The sequence below is a fragment of the Tachysurus fulvidraco genome, chromosome 22 (assembly GCF_022655615.1).
Source record: "Tachysurus fulvidraco isolate hzauxx_2018 chromosome 22, HZAU_PFXX_2.0, whole genome shotgun sequence".
In the NCBI taxonomy this organism is placed as follows: Eukaryota; Metazoa; Chordata; class Actinopteri; order Siluriformes; family Bagridae; genus Tachysurus; species Tachysurus fulvidraco.
Window position 1 is genome coordinate 5,053,576 of NC_062539.1, and position 19,165 is coordinate 5,072,740.

Consider the following 19,165-nt stretch of genomic DNA (forward strand, 5'->3'; position numbering starts at 1 on the left):
ACACACACACAGACATACAGACAGAAAAACAAAGGAACTGCAGACAGCTAAATAGAGACAGACAGACAGACAGATATATAGACAGAGGCCAACTGACTGATAGACAACGATGCAAAGCTGATGTAGACATACAGTCTCTTATGGTAAGACAACTAGCGCTCCAGTGTTGAAGAGAAAGTGCCTGTTCAGCACCAGAGACAGCGGCTGTCAGTGTGGCTGTGGGGCAATGCTGGGGGCAGCGGCAGCAGACCAATCAGAACTGCCGGTGTGTCCACTCACCCTCCCAGAGAAGAGGAGAGACCCGAGTGAGGCCGGGCATGGCTCAAAGGTAACAATGGCTATATAGCTGGAACTAGCCTGTGTCTTATACTGTTCTATTAACTCAGAAAGAGACTATGAGAAGGATGGCGCTACTCATTACAGGAGCTATGCCTGGCAGAGTTCAGTCTACCGTAGACTGCTTTAGTCATGCTGCCTGCACCACCGCTGTTAACCTCGCCAACAGTTCCTGCTGACACTACTTCCCTAGTTCACCGACTTGGCCGCCTGACCTCCAGCCCGGCACTTCACCCAGCACGGCACTTAAGTTACCCACCTCGTTGTCCTGTGTGTGTGTGTGTGTGTGTGTGTGTGTGTGTGTGTGTGTGTGTGTGTGTGTGTGCAAACCCCTATCAGAGTTAGACAGATAGAAAGAAACATAGATCTGCCCAGGGGCGTAACAGACAGGAACGTGACTCCTCTGTGACTCGAGGGTGTGCCAGTGTCCTGATTGCTGAAATCCACCGTCTCTGTGCTGAAACACCACCACTTTAGCTTCATCAGCACGAGTAGCAATACATCATTAGTGCGCTGCCAGAACGTCTCTCAGCTGCCATACTTCTGCCCCGTCTCACATGTCCTCAACATGCAGGGCTTCTTCACTTACTTTTTATTATTGTGAAGTCCGATCTAAGGGTAGCTTTGACTTAGCTATCAATTGACAAATATACTAAAAAAAATTGCTTAATATGCTTATAACTATGCACAAAATCTAACAAAACAGAACACTAGTTTTGTTAGTGCATCTGTATGTGTTGTGTTGTTGGACTTTAAGACCACTGTCTGTAAAAATCTCCCAAAACACACTGGTCCTCTGCAGACACAAGATGATATTTCCATCAAGCAGCAGTGGATTAACGCTCACGTAAGCAAGTGCAGGGTTTTTGAGCTAAAAAAAGAGAAAGGGGAGAGAAGCAATTAATTCTGTAGTCAAGCAACAGAAACAGTGTTTGGTGTGTTAACGTCCAGTTAACCTTCTCTTTATGTGAGATAAACACAAATCAGCCTGCAGATTCCACTACATGGTCTGAGTCTCCTCACATCACACGTTCAACCCCTTCAGTTCCTACACAGTACATTTTTTTAAGAGTAGCTTCTAAACTATTGGCACCCTAGAGAGAGAGAGTGAAAGAGAGAGAGAGAGAGAGAGAGAGAGAGAGAGAGAGAGAGAGAGAGAGTGAAAGTGAGTCTTGCATGTAAAGTTGACACTTGTAGAAGATCTTAATCTACTCCCCCATGTGCAATGTGCAACTTTTCAAACCCCCTCATATTCTTATTCTGACAAAACATTCATTTTCATTTTTCATATGTTGCTCATATATCCAAACAATTTGTTACTGCTATTCTTAAGTGTTTAACTATTTAATATCCATTTTTTTTGGCCCTGTCTGGGCTCAATCCTCTATCTAAGTGTTTTTTGTTTATATAAGCACCTGTTATAGCTTGGCGTTATTATACTATTAGCATTCTGACATCTCTGCAGCAGAAGACTAGAAGGGCCAGATGAGAATACTGAAAACAACTACATCGATACGGTGTGCAACAACTCCATTGTTGAAGAAATGCTCCAATTATCTTATTGGCTTTTGAATAAACCAGATCAGCTGTAATGAAAGAAAGAGCTCATCGATAAAGCACTGTGTTAAAATTTTGCTAGACTCTCTCTCCTCTGACAATCACAACAACACTCGCCAATCGTGGGCATATGCGAGGTCATGTATGGGGAAGAGGCCAGAAAACGTTCACTGTGTATAAGATAGGAACACCGATTATGACGCATGACGCTTCTCCTTCTTTTCCCTACATTATAATCAAGTTTAACAGCAAAAAACTGATTTGGAATGCTAGTGGTGTCACTCCAGCAGTACAGGTGACTTCATAATACAGCGACTGGAGACAAGCAAAGATAAAATCCTTGTATGTGTGAATGGACCATAAAAAAGTGCAGAGATCACATGCAGCACTGAAGTTTCAGCTGTGTAACAGAGATCAGCTTCACCAAGGAACATTTATGCCAGATTAATAAAGAGCCAACAGATGAGATCAGACCAGAGCAGACGTGATCCTAAATGAGTAGCAGGCGGGACTGGGAGAAAGGTTTCGCTCTTGAGTAAGACTTGGAGGATGAAATGAGAGGCGTTCTGGCAGCGCACTAATGATGTATTGCTACTCGTGCTGATGAAGCTAAAGTGGTGGTGTTTCAGCACAGAGACGGTGGATTTCAGCAATCAGGACACTGGCACACCCTCGGAGTCACAGAGGAGTCACGTTCCTGTCTGTTACGCCCCGTGTGGGAGAAATTCGACTATAAATGTGATTCAGTGAAGGAGAAATGGTTCTGATTACGCAGGAGACCAAAAATACATTGTTTATTTCTACACAACCTTCAAGAACATTCAACAAGAGGACTAAATATAGAAGGGCTATTTTTAGCTGTCACTGTGAATATGCTGGTAATGAATCCCTTTTCACTCGAGGCCATTCATATTTAATGAGCACTCATCCACTCTGGCCATCATTAAAAGGCTTTTATGCTGCAGAAAACATGTTAAAAGATAAACTACAACACACAGGAAATAAATTATTGTGTAAAACGACTTTGATTTGACTCAGATTTTGGCCATTTGTTTCCAACTACAAAAGGCATGTGGCTGAAAAAGGAAACGACACACCAGTGTAAAAATATGTCTTCTATGGTGTGTGTGTTGTATGGTGTGTGCTGATGGAGCCCATTGCACCCAGCAGAGACGCATGTGCTGCAGCCAGAACGCAGTGGAATCGCGGCTTCACTCCAAAGTAAACACTGAATCAAGGAATCACTAAATCACTGACTCAATGAGTCACTGAGGTCTACAATGCTGAAGCAGGGGTGGCCCCAGTCACAATCAATGCTGAAGCACAATTCAAACTTTTATATTAGACTGTATGAAATGAAAGTGCATAGTTTACAGATGCAAGCTGCAGTGCTGCTGAAATGCCATGTGGCCTTAAGACCCCAGTTACAGTGAAAGAAGGTGTAACTTCAAGACCCTATTCCCAGTGAAGGATGTGTGGCCTCAAGACCCCAGGCACAGTGAAGCAGGGGTGGCCCTAAGACCACAGTCACAGTGAAGCAGGGTTGGCCCTAGGACCGCAGTCACAGTGAAGCAGGGTTGGCCCTAGGACCGCAGTCACAGTGAAGCAGGGGTTGCCCTAAGACCCCAGTCAGAATGAAGCAGGGGTTGCCCTGAGACCCCAGTCACAATGAAGCAGGGGTGGCCCTAAGACCACAGTCACAGTGAAGCAGGGGTGGCCCTAGGACCGCAGTCACAGTGAAGCAGGGGTTGCCCTAAGACCCCAGTCAGAATGAAGCAGGGGTTGCCCTGAGACCCCAGTCACAATGAAGCAGGGGTGGCCCTAAGACCACAGTCACAGTGAAGCAGGGGTGGCCCTAGGACCGCAGTCACAGTGAAGCAGGGGTTGCCCTAAGACCCCAGTCAGAATGAAGCAGGGGTTGCCCTGAGACCCCAGTCACAATGAAGCAGGGGTGGCCCTAAGACCCCAGTCACAATGAAACAGGGGTGGCCCTAAGACCCCAGTCACAATGAAGCAGGGGTGGCCCTAAGACCCCAGTCACAATGAAGCAGGGGTGGCCCTAAGACCCCAGTCACAATGAAGCAGGGGTGGCCCTAAGACCCCAGTCACAATGAAGCAGGGGTGGCCCTAAGACCCCAGTCACAGTGAAGCGGGGATGGCCTCAGTACCCCAGTCACAGTGAAGCTGGAATGGCCTTAAGACCCCAGTCACAGTGAAGTAGGAGTGGCCCTAAAACCCCAGTCACAGTGAAGTAGGAGTGGCATATGTGCTTTTAAAGCTAACACTTTTCTATTAGCATCAAACTGTTTGCACTGAATCACCACAAGCTCTGGTTCATTATCTATTAAATGGCTGACCACTTGAACTGTGTACTTTGTACAGTGGATCATGTAAAACGATCACAACATTGTCTTAAAAGGAACGATACACACGCCTGGGAGTAAACATCTATGGAGTCAAATTTCATGTAGGGCTTTAAAAAGTCTCATCATCACACGCCGCTCATCTCCTCCTGCCTTTCATGGCAAAACTATACACTACAGGGCTGCTGTGCTGTAATCTCCCGTGACATCTGACTATTAACATCGCATTTTACATTTCAGAGTGATTTAGACAATGCAGAATCACTAACACGTTTCTGAAAGAATCCCAGCAGGATAAATGCCTACAGCAGGGGCCACGCTTCACGCCTTTAAAGTGCGATACACAATGCAAATGAGCCTGAGCGTGGGATTTCTTACAATCTCTGCAGGTCTAAGTGCTAAGGATTTTTCATTTAGCTCTCAGTCTGTATGGATTACTAACCACTTAATTCATAATTATCAAAGCAAAACATCACACAGAGCCCACATAAGAACATTAGAACAAGTGAAAGCAATAAGTATTATACTAATGATGCTTGGAGCATGAAGAACTTGTCTAGCAAATTTCTTATAATAGCACGCAGGAGATCTAGAGCTTTAATCCATACAAGGGATCAGGGATCGTGTCCTGTTACAGGTTGTGCATTCCTCTGTATTCCACTTTCTATGTTCACCTGCTCGTTTGTGCGGTCATCTGATCGGCCAGTCATTACAATGGAGAAAAACAAAACAAAAAAGCGTTCAGTTCTGTACAGATAAATGCAGAGAAAAATACAGAGGCTGGCTCGAGCTGACGGGGAGACTACAGTAACTCAAATAGTCATTCATTACATCTGTGCTGAACTGAAAAGCATCTCAGAATGAGTAGTATGATGAACCAGCAACAGAAGAGAACATCACATACTAGTATTGTCAGCTTTAAATGAAGTTTAAGCTGAAGGCTTTGTGTTAGACTTTACGTTTGACCCTCTTTCCTTTGGGTGACTTCTCACATACCTGGAAAAGGTGTGTGTGTGTGTGTGTGTGTGTGTGTCTGTGTGTGTGTCTGTGTGTGTGTCTGTGTGTGTGTCTGTGTGTGTGTCTGTGTGTGTGTCTGTGTGTGTGTCTGTGTGTGTGTCTGTGTGTGTGTCTGTGTGTGTGTCTGTGTGTGTGTGTCCTTTTTTTTCCCCCTCTCCTTCCATTTTGCTTTCTCAGCAACATCAAGTGGAAAGGGGATTATGGCTGATTACAGTGCATGGTCAAGTAGACTTTAGGGGAAACTTTTACGCCAGAGTGTATTAAGGTCTCATTAATAAAGGAAAACTACAATCTTTTCACATAATTGCACAGTTACTTTTAATAAAATTAATCATTTTAGTTTCTTTGTTGACCTTTTAACTAAAGTTTGCCTTGCGTTAATGCACATGTGCTACTTCCTCTCTTTTTATTTCCTCATAAACGCTGCAGGCACATAGCACATCGCTACACATAACTACACCCTCATTTCAGACAATATTCTGTCTTTATAAAAAACCTATCCCTAATACACCTTAATAACTTCCCCATGGGTAGGTTTGGATAGCGCACTTAACATTTCTGCTCTCTATCTCACAAACACACACGGTGCAAGAAGCATGCTTGAGTGCCGAAGCAATGCTGGATTTATGCTTCTCAGCTTGAGCTCACAGCTTCCTGCACCCTGTTTAAGCGCTCGGGTTCATCAGCTCAGCGCAATCTTCCATTAAAGCTTTAAGCTTATCCTTAATGAAGTTTAATGAACTGATTGGATCGAGAGACAGGAACAAAAACAGATTGTAGGAAAGTTTAGTGAGTAATAATCGGCCCAAAAGAAAGTTTTTTTTAGAACAGGTGTGTTTTGACGTTTCTGAGATTCTGTGGGATTTCCATCCACCTCAGCACAATGAAGATACCGTTCAGATCGTGTTGTAAGTGTGAATTATGCTTGATCTTTCCAATTAGACAGAAGAAGAGGCTTTGTATCCGGGGGAGTGTTTGCTCCAGTGAAAACTCAAAGGTCGTGCATTTCATACACACAGGATATCGACACATAAAGACTGTGTGTGAACGAGTAGCTGGAGATGAGATAGCTCTTTGATAGCACTTTTGTGTCCACTGTCCCTAAAGTACAGCTGTGGATAACAAGGAAGTTATTTTTCCCGGGGTCTTTGGGTGCATATTAATCATCTCCCAGGTCGTGATATACATGCATATCATGTTTGAGGCACGATTTGATGCACTGGTAAGGACACTGATTCATTACAAACTGTGACAATGATGACTCAATTTCCAGGGACCTGGTTACATACTCATGTTATAAAACATCACCACTGGCATTATTGAGACAGGCAGCCCCTTTACCATCCTGACCTCATTTTCCTGTTGTTTAAAGTACATTATTAAAAATGATTTGTCTTTGTCAAAGTACTTTGTAGGCTAACTAAAGGATATTTTAAAATAATGAAACGCTTTTCAGACTCAAACAAACCGTATATAGTACAACCGATAATGTTTGTCATTGACCATTTGAGAGAAACGGCAATAACAAGCTACATACTTCTGTAGACAAAGTTGGATGGGAATTCGTCCGACATTTACTATAGCTGAGAAGCTTCAGGAGATATGATGTCGCTTTCAGTAGGGGAACATACTGAGCATCAATGCTCCTTGGTTTTTGAGGTGCATTGTGGGATTTTTTAGTGAGCACCCTGGAAGGATTTTGGGATTGAGAGAAACAGCGAACTATTACAACAAATTAAGGTGCATATGAGAAATTATTTTTAGGAAAACCTTTGTATTTTATGATGAAAATTCATGTAGCCTTGTGGTTAAATACTCATGCTGTGTTTGTTTACAACTCAACTAAGTGCAGCCAATACTTTATCACAACCAAGATTAATGTTCTGGGTTCTTTAACTGACTTTTAATGTTAATCACACTGCAAAGAGCCCAGTGCAATGGTTTAAACCACTGTCATTTTATATCCCAGGACGCACGTTCGTTTGATGTTGGATTTTTTTCCACTGATGGAGTGGAGATAGTGGAGTAAGAAAAAAATAGTTTTGAATAAAATTTTATCATATTGATAGCTATCTGACAAAAAGATTGGAGAGCTTTAAGGGCATGAGGTGGGAATACACCAGGTGCACACAAACGAGGGGCAAATCAGAGTCCTGAGTTCACCTGCTGCATGTTTTTGGAAGGTAGGAGAACACTGGAGAACCCAGAGGAAGCCCACATAAAGAACATGAAAACCGAGCTCACAAATGAAAAGTGAAAATGCAAACCAACGTACAAGCATGCACTATGGATAACAATCCCTCCTGGTCAGTAGGCATTTGTTGGCAGTGGGGTAACTAAAATCAGCATGAGTACCGAGCTATGCCGTGCAAAATACAGGCTGATGGATGATAGATTCATTACCATACTACATTAAGCCCTGTGGTTCTGTGGAAAAGCATTATAAGAGATGGCTGGAGAAATATGAAGACGTGCTGCTTGGCATACATGATCAGAAACAGCTGTGCAGGAAGTCCTGTCTATAAAGCAGGTGTAATGAGAGGTGCACAGATCTGCACAGCAGGAGAGAAGGGAAAAAGAGCATGCAGATTCTGCAGCACAGCATGGGCCAAAACTGCAGGGAATCACCGGACCTGAGAGAGAGCACCCAGCCGTTTGGATCTACAACCCTCAGGCTGAACCTCACAGCTGTCAACACACACATGAACAGCGTGTAAAATAAAACAGCACCATTACATTAACCCTTAACTAGTCTGTGGACTTTAATCCCCTTTGCTCTGGTAGTTCTTTCACACATTTTGTCCTTCATGACATTGGTGCATTCTTGGAGAATCCATGACAACGCACACACACGCGCGCACACACACACACACACACACACACACACACACACACACACACACACACACACACAATTTTAGCATTATTCTCTACCGGCTAACGTTCTGCTTCACATTTATCTCATGTCAGCAAAGAAAACGGTTATTTTACAACGTTTACAGCGTTGAATAAATTGAGCTGAACAACAACAAAACAACCCAAACGCCCTCACACACCTTCTATCCCGTATCCGACTCCAATGACGCTCTCCGTCTCCTCCAGCACAGCGGCCCCGGGTGAGGATGCGCTTCCTCCGGCCTCAGCCGGCCTCACTGCTCCCTCCATCGGCTCCAGCAAAAAGCGTCGTCTATTTACGGTGAAGTCAACGGTGATAACGCAGCCCTAGTCATCGCGGTGTGTTGTTATAAAGCTACATATTGGTGTAGAAACCCCGCTGTGTGAGGTTTTCCCGTTTGAAGAACACACACATGCAAACACCACGGCGAAACTCACAGCGGCTCGTAGTGATGGGTGATTCGTCGAAGGAATCGATTCTTTTATAAATGAATCGATTCGCAAATGAACGAATGAAAATCGGGAAGGGAAATTATCATTATTTGGTATTATCATGTCTGGTTTGTTTGGTTAGTAATAGTAGTAGTATCTGGTTTGCAGAACACTGACATTTCATACCGTTATATTCAAATTATTGTACTGTGAACCGCCATCTTTTCTTCTTTCTGAGCCAAACATCGACGTTGATGTAGACAAACTGTCAGTATAAAACCGTAAACTCGTAAAAATACGTGTCTGTTAAACAACATTAAACAAATCGCTTGAATCGATTCATCTAAATCGTTTGTTCATAAGAATCACCACAAATGAACCGTTCATTGCGTCACGCGCTAGGGCAGGCAGGTCTGTGACGTCACTGTAGTATCAGCTTTCAAATGACGTCAAAGCAGAAATGATAAAGGGGAAAGACAAAAGGTGGATTTTCAATGCAGGGGATTTAAATGTCACTTCTGAGTTTCAACCTGCAACACGATCACTCAACATGGACCTTCCTACCCAAGGCCGTGCTGAGTGCAAAGGGTCAAAAGTGTTTTTGTGTTATGCTTTATGATAAACAGTTTTAATCACACAGCAGTTTTGACAGGGACCTTGAGTAAATCCTGTGTGGATGTTATATGAAGAAAAACACCGCAGAGATGTGTAAGAGCAGAGAAATACTGCCACCTAGTGAGAGTTACTGAAACTGCACAGTACTGCACTGCAGCCTTCAAAAGATCATTAAGGGTTGAGTCTGCCATTTCTCATTAAAAAAATGCATTACAAAAGGTTGAATCTGTATGCTAGAAAATGTTAAATACATATCTGTGTAATACTCATGCTAGTTTTCTTTCTGGTGTGAATTATTTTTCCGGGCCAGAAATCAGCACTGCTCTGCATTCAGTACATTTTGTCATGGTGACTTTCCTTTTGAAGGCAATAAAGCATGTTGCTGTAACAGAGGAATTGTTAACAGGGGACAAGCTGTCAGGATTTTATAACAGCCAGCTCTGCAGATATCAGAAACTGAAAAATACAAATGACTTCTTTAACTCTCCCAAAAAACACTTACAATAATGTGAATGTATATCATTGTGTATGTTTAGGGTTAATGATCTGTAGTATTCAATTCCAAGAAAGAAAAAAAAAACAGCCACAGCAAATTTCTTCATAATTTATTACTTTAATTCTTCTGCTATTACTTCTAACAATTTATTAGTCTTCATCGCTACACGGTGAAGATCATCAGTCAGTATAGAGCTGGATTCAGTGAGTCTTGGCTCTGCAGGAATAGCTGGGTATATGCAGGCATCCCAGGGGGAAGGTTTTGCACACCAAGGGGGTCATCAGGCCAGTCCTACCTGCAGGCAGGTTTATGGAGAGGCCGTCATTATTTTGGGATAAACCTGAAAATACCCAGAATCTTCCATGAGCGCAGGTGTCTAGTCAGTGAGTCAGTCAGTCAGGACAGATGCTGAAGCTGTCTTTACTAGTTACAAGTATTTTGGCAAGTCCTTTTCAATAACCTGTAGGGGAAAGAAGATCATTAGAGAAACAACATAAACGTCTGGTTCTATTCCCATTAATTACAATAGCCGATTTAATGTAAGGTCAGAATTTTCACTTTATTTAACAATCATGACAACAGCAGGAAACAAGAGCGAGTTTCACATCAATGTAATATCGATCAGTGGACTTACACTTGGGTCATCCATTGGTCCGTATCTCTTCACAACCTGCCCCTCTCTGTCAATGAGGAACTAAAGACAAAAGAAATAAAGTGAATTTGAATGATTCCATCTCAGATAGTCTATAATAATAAAATAATTAAAATTTGAGGATTTTGTATAGAGACATTTACCTTGGTGAAATTCCACTTAATGTTGCTGAGAAAGCAAGAAGGAAGAAGAGAGAAAACACACACACGCACACACACAGTTAATGTTGCAACATTTCCTGAAATATTACACATTACACATTCATGTTAATTCCAAAGAGAAAAAATAATAACAGTAACCCACTTTCCCAGAGTGCCTTTTCCATTCGGCTGATCTTTCATCCACTTCCACAGAGGATGAGCGTTGTCTCCGTTGACGTCGATCTTACTGAAGAGGTCAAATTCTGCGTTGTAACCTTTTGCAAACTCCTTAATATCAGCTTCGGTACCAGGTTCCTACAGAGACAAAGCAGCATTAAAACTGGCTTTGTTTCACAACATTGTCAATGTGAAGTCAGTGTTCTGGCATGCGTACGAAAATTCAGATAAAAGTTGATATAACACAGAGATGGTACTTATTAAAGAATGCTGTTATAGGAAAATAATTAAATACTGTGACAGACCATAACAGCCTGTCGCAAAGTCTCTGTTTTTACACAACAGAAAAGAAGGCTGTGAAAAAAGTGCAGTGCAGAGCAGATACCTGTTTTCCAAACTGGTTACACGGGAAGCCTAAGATGCGTAAACCCTGCTCAGTGTACGTGGTGTGCATGGCCGCTAACTGAGTGTAGTTTACTGGAGTCTTGCCTCATTTAGAGGCTACGTTCGTGATGATGCATACAAAGCCTCTGGAAATGAAGAGGGAAAAACTATATATTAGGAAACAGCAAATGTTTTTAACCCAGAATGCTGCCATTTAACTCTCTTGATTTCTATAGTAATAGAAAGACTGTATAAAACATGGATCGTGGTTGTATGTGCCATATACAGTACAGCTCAGACGCTGGGCCACAACATGCTGATACTTTGTCAAGGATGCGAACAACAGCTTTTAAATCTTTCTGAGGAGATACTAACACCCCTGTCTACATGGTCACCTTTCTCCTGATAAATAGATCACTTATTTCACTTAGCCTTTAATAATGCACTTAACTATACTTATCACTATAGGTCTCCACACAAAACACTGGAGATTTTACATGTAGGGCATCGAGCAGACGCCCTTATCCAGACCGACATACAAAAATGCTTTGACGTCTCTATAAATGAACACAGTAACACTATTCACTGTTTTTTTTTGTTTGTTTCAGTGTATCCTCACCTGTATTTTTCCAAAGACACTTCGTTTCCATCTATGTCTTTGGCAGAAAATTCGTAAATACTCTTAGCGCTTTTCCAGTCGCTGGCCTGTGCACACTGCAAGAAACAAGAGAAAAGGCAATCAGGGTTAAATGGCAGGAAAATCAAAGGTCATCCACACACAATGCAGATGGTGGTGCTTTAAAAGGAAACTTCAGGAGATTTCAGGCAAAAGAAGAATATTTACATAACCTTTTGCATAAAATTGCTTCTAAGAACGCAGTTTAAAGGTGAGATTTTAATGTAGGTCGTAAAATGCCTCTATTTTAAATCTCAATAACTAGTGAATCTTAGGACTGACGTGTGATTAAAACACTTGTTGGGAATATGATCAACTTTTAGGTGGAAACAGCAACACAGGTTTATGTCGAGATTATTATATCCTCTAACACCATGCCATGTGCTTTATTCCTGATTCATCACTGAACCAAAAATCGTTAAGGTGATAAGCTGATGATGCAGGCAGCTACTGTTAATAATAATAATCCCTTTGCTACATTGTAGATTTACACACACACACACACACACACACACACACCTAACTAACAGCATCTCAGGTGTTAAGCAGGTCTGTGTCATGTATCCACACTAACAAAAACAACAACATAACATCCTGAACACATCAATGACTTTCTGCAGTCACGTGCAATCAAATCATTTAAAAAGCATCAAGTCCATAATGTTAAAAAAAACTAGTTGATTAGTTTCTATTGGTTTATTGGTGCTTTAGGCTCTAACTAATATCTTAGATGTACACCATTAATCCAATTTACTATATTGTTAATCCTTTATTTAGACATCGAACCTGCAGCTACACTTGTGTGTTCACTAATGAATCCACCTCACGTGCTATAATCAGTGTTTGTTAATCTATAAATGCTAAGCTAACTGGCTAACTCAGGTTAATAATCCACTCATATGAGGCAGTAAAATAAACCCCAAACGGCCCAATAATCCGCGGTGTCATGTTATAAACACAGAGCAGACGCTAGGATGTTGTTTTATGTAGCATTAAATGTAGATACTGTATGTAATGTAGATACAGCCTGTTAGTTTTGCTGACAGTGTAGAATTAAACCCAGCTAGCAGCTAATGCTACTATTTGTCCGCAGTGAAGCAAAATAAAGGACACACGATGATCACACACTGCCCTTTCACCTAATTATTACACAATTTCAGAAAATTTCAAGTGTAAAATAAACAATAAAGGCACACAGACACACAGGACGTGCAGGTGGCTATCTTACCATTGCTCTGCCCAAGCCTCTGCTTCCGAGCGCAATAAACACCAGCGCTCTATGTAACATCCACATTCTGTCAAGTCACACTGTGACCACGCCCACGACACCAAACCACGCCCACAACTAAGCCAAATCACGCCCACTGTCACGTCCATGCTACTTCTTTTTAGTTATGTTGCTACGAGTATTTATATATTATTTTTACTACTAATGTTATTTATTTATATTGCTACAACTAGGAGTATGGATTTTTATACTACTAATATTTCTTCTTATATTTTAAACAGGGCTCTCAAGTTTTGAAGACAGGCAAGAGTGACGTATTTTAAATATGACTAAACCTAGAAAACATTACAGAACTTTACATTTCCATTTACAGCATTCGGCAGAAGCCCTTATCCATATAATCGCTTAAATCTTTAACACTGGATACATTAATGCTGGTTCACTAGGATACATACTTAAGATACTATGAGTTTAAAACATTGTCTGTATTGTCTTGTCTTGTATAGTACAGTGTTATTTGTCTGTATTGTCTTGTATAGTACAGTGTTATTTATGTCTGTATTGTCTTGTCTTGTATAGTACAGTGTTATTTATGTCTGTATTGTCTTGTATAGTACAGTGTTATTTATGTCTGTATTGTCTTGTCTTGTATAGTACAGTGTTATTTATGTCTGTATTGTCTTGTCTTGTATAGTACAGTGTTATTTATGTCTGTATTGTCTTGTATAGTACAGTTATTTATTTTTGTACTTTTGATAGTCACAAATAGCTGGAACCATATTCCTTGTGTGTGTCAACACACTTGGCCAATAAACCTGATTCTTATTCTGATTCTAATTAATATTATTACTTTTACTATTTACTTATATCACTACTGAAATTACTTATTTACACCATTACAACTACTTGCTTGTACCAACCCAAACAGTGCCCTTATAGCTAGAGGTTACACCATTCCTTTTAACACTAGACTCCTTGTCAGAAAGGAGCTGTTGAAGAAAACTGCAGTTTGTTGAAGAAAGTATGTTACAATAATAAATATAACATTTTTATAGTATAATAAAGTTTAATATCAAAATTCTAATCGTTTCACACAAACCTTATAAAAGAAAATGCTTGGTAAATTTAACTATTGAAATGTTGTGATGTAGTTAGAGTGTGATTTAAATGAATAAATATTTAAATAAGTGATTTTATTTTGCTAATAATGAAGTGTATTTTTTATTTTAACAAAACATAAACTTCATTATTAGCATAAAAAATACACTTCGTTATTAGCATACATAAAAAAATATATTGGTTAAAATGCAGGCAATTATTTAGGCAACATTTTGGGTCTTCGTGTCGTGACGTCACTCACCGGAAGTGTTTCTCGGTAGTGTGTATCTTCGGAAGGGGCAGTTTGTTCTCTACCACTGTAAAACCCACGCATATTAAGGCTTTAAAGGACGTGTGTGATAACAGTTAGTTACTTAAAGCAGCATGGATGATGAAGAGGAGACTTACCGACTCTGGAAAATCCGGAAGACGATAATGCAGGTTTGGAGTGTTTATTGTTAGCATGTAGGGATGTTTACACACCGCCACATGGTGGCCAGCTTTTACACACAGAGACACGAAGCTCATTCAGGGCAACAGAAGTAGAAACAAATTGGGTTTAAGTCTGAGGGGAATCTGATTAAACAGATTAAACCAAAGCAGTGGGTGATTTAGGATTAAGCCTTTATATTGTAGTGTGAGTCAATATACTTTGTTATAGGGAATCTCCATTACCAGGGCTCTCAGGTTTTGAAGACAGGCAAGAGTGACATATTTTAAATATGTATAAGGGCTGGTTGTTATTGTTTTGGGAAGGTGTTGTCAGTGTACCGGGGCCCCCTGGCACCATCTCAGGGCCACCAGTTTGAGAAGCACTGGCCTAGACTACTTGTTCTGAGCAGGTGTTGTCAGTGAGCTGGGGGCCCCTGGCACCATCTCAGGGCCCCCTGGCACCATCTCAGGGCCACCAGTTTGAGAAGCACTGGCCTAGACTACTTGATCTGAGCAGGTGTTGTCAGTGAACAGGCTGCAAAACTGTTGGTTAAGTTACAGACACTCATGAAAAACTGATGCTGATTATCTGGGAAACGTCTCTATCAGCAGTCACAATGTCATTGTTTGTAACATTAAAACAGGAGATCATGACTTACTCTGTGCTCAAAGTGATGCTCGCAGCTCCTGTGCTTTTCTCTGTGGGTGATCGAGGATGATGCTGAACAATTCCAGGATTTATTTATTTTTTTCATTGGTTGTTGCATTAAATCTTATCTAGATACAATAGTGCTATTTTCTGATTGGCTATTGTGTAGCCTCTTTTTTTTTTGATTGGCTGATAAGTGTCAGGCTCGACTAAGAACTCCAGGGGAGACGCGCTTGATTCCTGCCTGGTTCCATAGAGACAGTGGTTTATACTGAAGTGTTTGTGTTGTGTTTAGTGATTTTGTTGGTTGGTGCTGTAATTTCCTTCTTCCTGTTTGTTGTATATTGCGTGTGCAGTTTATATTGGTGTTTGATGAGGATGTTGAGGTTCTCTTTAGGAGTGATTAGGATGGACAGGATTAGGAACGAGGACATCTGAGGGACAGCTCAGTTTGGCTGTTTTGGGGACAAGATCAGAGAGATGGTGAGATTTAGGTTTGGACATGTACAGAGGAGGGAGATGGTAGAATAGTGGTAGAAGGATGTTGGAGATGGAGCCGTGAGGTAAGAGCTAAGGAGGAAGGACAAAGAGGTGATGTATGGATGTGTCAATGAGGATATGAAGGTAACTGGTGCGAGAGTGATGAGGATAGTTAGGTGGAAACTGATGATACGCCAACGATGATACGCCAACGAGAAAAGCCGAAAGTAGAAGTTGTTTATGTTGGTATTTCAAAAGAAGAATATTTTAATTGAAATAATGGTTTCACCATTCAACTGTACAGCAGGCAGGTTAGAGCTACCAGATGATTAATGTGAAGGCATCAGTGGCAGTATTAGCATGAAAGGTTAAGGTTTGAAAGCTGAGCAGTGTGTACATTTAGGGTTACAAGATGGACTTACTAAAAGATTAAAGTGCTGCTGCATCTTTTTCTTTACCTAAAGTTGAAGCAATCTACTTCACCACTACCGGTCAGAAGGTAGTCGAACAGCACTCTGGAATTCTGTAGGAATCTGTAAACTAAAGTGAAAATAGATCAGAATTTGAATGAATAAATCTCGGATGCCATTGAAGATCACGTGTTCGTTATAAAGATTAATAGGAAAGTGCTTTTTCCCCCTTTAATTCCTGCAGCTTTGTCACGATCGAGGATACTTGGTGACGCAGGATGAGCTGGATCAGACGCTGGACGAGTTTAAAAGTCAGTTCGGGGACAAGCCGAGCGAGGGCCGTCCTCGGAGGACAGATCTCACAGTGCTCGTCGCTCACAACGATGATCCCACTGACCAGATGTTTGTCTTCTTCCCAGGTGTGTTGTACATAAGGCTTTACAAGCCTACATATGGCAGCATCAGCGGTTATTCTTCTTACACACAAATATACAAGTTTGTTTTCTCTGATTAAAATTCACTCTTGATAAAATTTTCACACTGAGAAATTGCAGGGTTAGAGTCTGAGGGTCTACCTGAAGGCGTGCATAAAAAATGTTTACAGATCTTGCAGGCACCTTGGAGTCAGTCAGCTGAGATGTAATTCATCCCCAGATTTTGTGTCTTAAGATTTGAGATGAATGAGAAATGAAAACTGAAAGTGAATATTGTGGCCGATTTCTAGACATTTGTGCTTGATCCTGTGTTGTATGTTCTGCAGAGGAGCCCAAGGTGGGAATTAAAACCATCAAAATGTACTGCCAGCGAATGCAGGAGGAGAACATCACCCGCGCCATTATTGTAGTCCAGATGGGCATGACACCTTCTGCTAAACAGGTCTCACACACATACACACTCCGTCTCTCTCTCACATGCGTGCACACAGTCTCTTTCTCTCTCATGCAGCGTGTCTCTCTCTGTCTCTCTCTCACTCACACTCTCTCTCATGCACAATGTCAGTCTCTCTCTCTCACACACACACATGTAGAATGAACCCTAGCAGCAACCTAGCAGGTGACATTTTGCATGGATCTGTTGAATGTGTTTGCAGTCGCTGGTAGACATGGCACCAAAGTACATCCTGGAGCAGTTCCTGCAACAAGAGCTGCTCATCAACATCACAGAACACGAGGTGAGAAATGTGGGCATATAGAGGATCTTCAGTTTCAATTGAATAAAATCATCACTGATTGTCTGATTGTCTGTAGCTGGTCCCCGAGCACATCGTCATGACGAAGGAAGAAGTGACAGAGCTGCTAGCGAGATAGTATCCTTACTAACACTCACACGGTTCTAATCATTAATGTTTACTCCATGTGCAGATGATTCGTATCTAAATGTTTTCAGTAAGAGGATAGTCAGAGTTCAGCAGGTCAGCTCCTCCTGCACGGTCTATAAAACCATTAGGCCAAAGTATTACACTGCAGTCATACTAGCAAGTGACAGGAGCACTGTGCTTTCCATAAGTATTTACCCCCTCCCAGCCTACTGCGCTTTTTATGTAATGAATCTACACTAAAAATCTCATTGTTCAGATTATTTACAGCTTTCTAAAAGAAATGGGTGTGAAATGTTTTTTTTTTTTTTTTTTTAGTTTAAACTTAACCTGTCTCAATAAAAGTATTTTGCAGTTTCAGTCACTAAAATTCTAAGTGGAGGGGGTGGATATTTAAGCAAATATTAATTATCTAATATGCACAATTATTTAAATATAGTATTAAGTAATTATGATCAGTGGATTAAATCTATAATATTACACACGCACAAATACACACACATCACAAAGACAGCTGCAGCTTCTCCCAGTCGAGTGGATTTTCCTTCACAGTTGTCAGTAAGCTGAAGGAGAGCCAGTTACCCAGGATTCAGGCTGGAGACCCAGTAGCACGATATTTCGGGCTGAAAAGAGGCCAGGTGAAGCTTCGTTATTAATATTTCTTGTTTCACTTTTTTTTTTACATTAATTATTAATTTCATTTATTAATTAAATTAATTATTAATTTTATTTATTAATTATTCATCTTTCGTTTTATTATTATTAATACTGTCATTTTGAAATATTTAGAAATAATGTATAATAATGAATATATTCTTTTATAATTACTATTAATACCAATACTACTACAAATGATGGTGATTATTAAAACATAATCTTCATAATTCTATGTATTGTTAAAAACTGAAAAATTAAGAATAATATAAAATACACTGATACTTTTCAAATAAAACAATTAATACTTCTTGTATTCTCTTATGAGTAAAACTACTACTAGCAAAAATAACAAGGATAATTTTTATTCTATGATTATGATTGTTGTTAACATTCTAATTATTATTAATAAAATTGAATGTGATGAACATTTGGTGGATCTTCAGGTGGTGAAGATCATCCGGCCGAGTGAGACCGCAGGTCGTTATATAACCTACAGACTTGTACAGTGAAGCTGCACTGGTGAGACTTTAATCTCTAGTCAATACACAACACATAAATACACAAAATTTATTAACATTACTGAGACTTTGATGTAAGCAGCTGCTGTCCTGTTGGACGAAACATGATTTAATTTATTAAAGGTCAGGATGTTTTTTTCTTTTCAGGTTATTCATTAGGATTTGCTTCTTCCAGCTGAAGATGATGAGACTAGTCTGTGATTTTTTTTTTGTTTGAGTTACAATGTGTTTTAACTCAGTAACTTTAATCTCAGTAACAGTTTGAACTACATAATTGTAGTTATTACACAAAGGAAGATTTGACAGTTGTATATTGGTTTCATTTCATTACTCGATTGTAGTTGTAACAATTGCTGAATGAAACAGTTTTTATAATAAAATGTCTTGAACGTTCTGGTCACTTTTTTTATTTAACTTTTTTTTTTCCAATAGTACCAAAAATTCAGATTCATTCCTGGAAAATGAAAATGTTTAAAGATCCAACATAAGGCATTTACATTATTTTCATTCGAAATACAGATGACTTTTGTTATTTTTGTTAATTCTGTTTGAGTCCTGGGTTTTACAAAGCTATAATCCATATATAATATTTTATACTGTACAAAGACAAAAGTAACACATTAAAATATATATAAAGA

At 40.3% G+C, this 19,165-nt stretch overlaps 3 protein-coding genes across 8 annotated transcripts in view; 1 reads left to right on the forward strand and 2 right to left on the reverse strand.

The window, feature by feature from the left end:
• The window catches only part of pip5k1cb (phosphatidylinositol-4-phosphate 5-kinase, type I, gamma b), a 32,991-nt gene extending 24,344 nt beyond the window's left edge, over positions 1 to 8,647 (reverse strand). For 3 of the 6 annotated variants that reach the window (XM_027150754.2, XM_027150753.2, XM_027150755.2), the window contains exon 1: positions 8,330 to 8,645. In XM_027150754.2, coding sequence (XP_027006555.1) covers positions 8,330 to 8,438 — 109 coding nt within the window. In that variant the 5' untranslated portion in view covers positions 8,439 to 8,645. Of the gene's footprint in view, positions 1 to 8,329 lie in introns of all 6 variants that reach the window. The other 3 variants (XM_047806531.1, XM_027150751.2, XM_027150756.2) reach the window with 3 other exon arrangements.
• Positions 8,648 to 9,805: 1,158 nt separating this feature from the next.
• On the reverse strand, positions 9,806 to 13,115 carry gpx4b (glutathione peroxidase 4b). The gene is made up of 7 exons (XM_027150431.2): positions 12,969 to 13,115; positions 11,684 to 11,778; positions 11,066 to 11,210; positions 10,667 to 10,818; positions 10,507 to 10,531; positions 10,346 to 10,405; positions 9,806 to 10,171 (listed from the first exon to the last, which is right to left on the reverse strand). Exons 1-7 carry the CDS (start codon positions 13,032 to 13,034, stop codon positions 10,139 to 10,141), a joined length of 576 nt encoding a protein of 191 aa, XP_027006232.2. The 5' UTR covers positions 13,035 to 13,115; the 3' UTR covers positions 9,806 to 10,138.
• A 1,183-nt stretch (positions 13,116 to 14,298) lies between these two features.
• On the forward strand, positions 14,299 to 18,920 carry polr2ea (RNA polymerase II, I and III subunit E, a). The gene is made up of 8 exons (XM_027150430.2): positions 14,299 to 14,507; positions 16,282 to 16,456; positions 16,798 to 16,913; positions 17,128 to 17,208; positions 17,285 to 17,343; positions 17,912 to 17,990; positions 18,453 to 18,528; positions 18,675 to 18,920. The coding sequence occupies exons 1-7, from the start codon at positions 14,451 to 14,453 to the stop codon at positions 18,516 to 18,518; spliced, it is 633 nt and encodes a 210-aa protein (XP_027006231.1). The 5' UTR covers positions 14,299 to 14,450; the 3' UTR covers positions 18,519 to 18,528; positions 18,675 to 18,920.
• Positions 18,921 to 19,165: the final 245 nt, after the last annotated feature.

Bases quoted from the DNA above. Each gene is read 5' to 3' on its own strand.
- polr2ea (XM_027150430.2), top strand. From the start codon at position 14,451: ATGGATGATGAAGAGGAGACTTACCGACTCTGGAAAATCCGGAAGACG. The intron at 17,209-17,284 runs GTGAGAAATGTG...GATTGTCTGTAG, and splicing joins TCAACATCACAGAACACGAG to CTGGTCCCCGAGCACATCGT. The intron at 17,991-18,452 runs GTGAAGCTTCGT...GTGGATCTTCAG, and splicing joins TCGGGCTGAAAAGAGGCCAG to GTGGTGAAGATCATCCGGCC.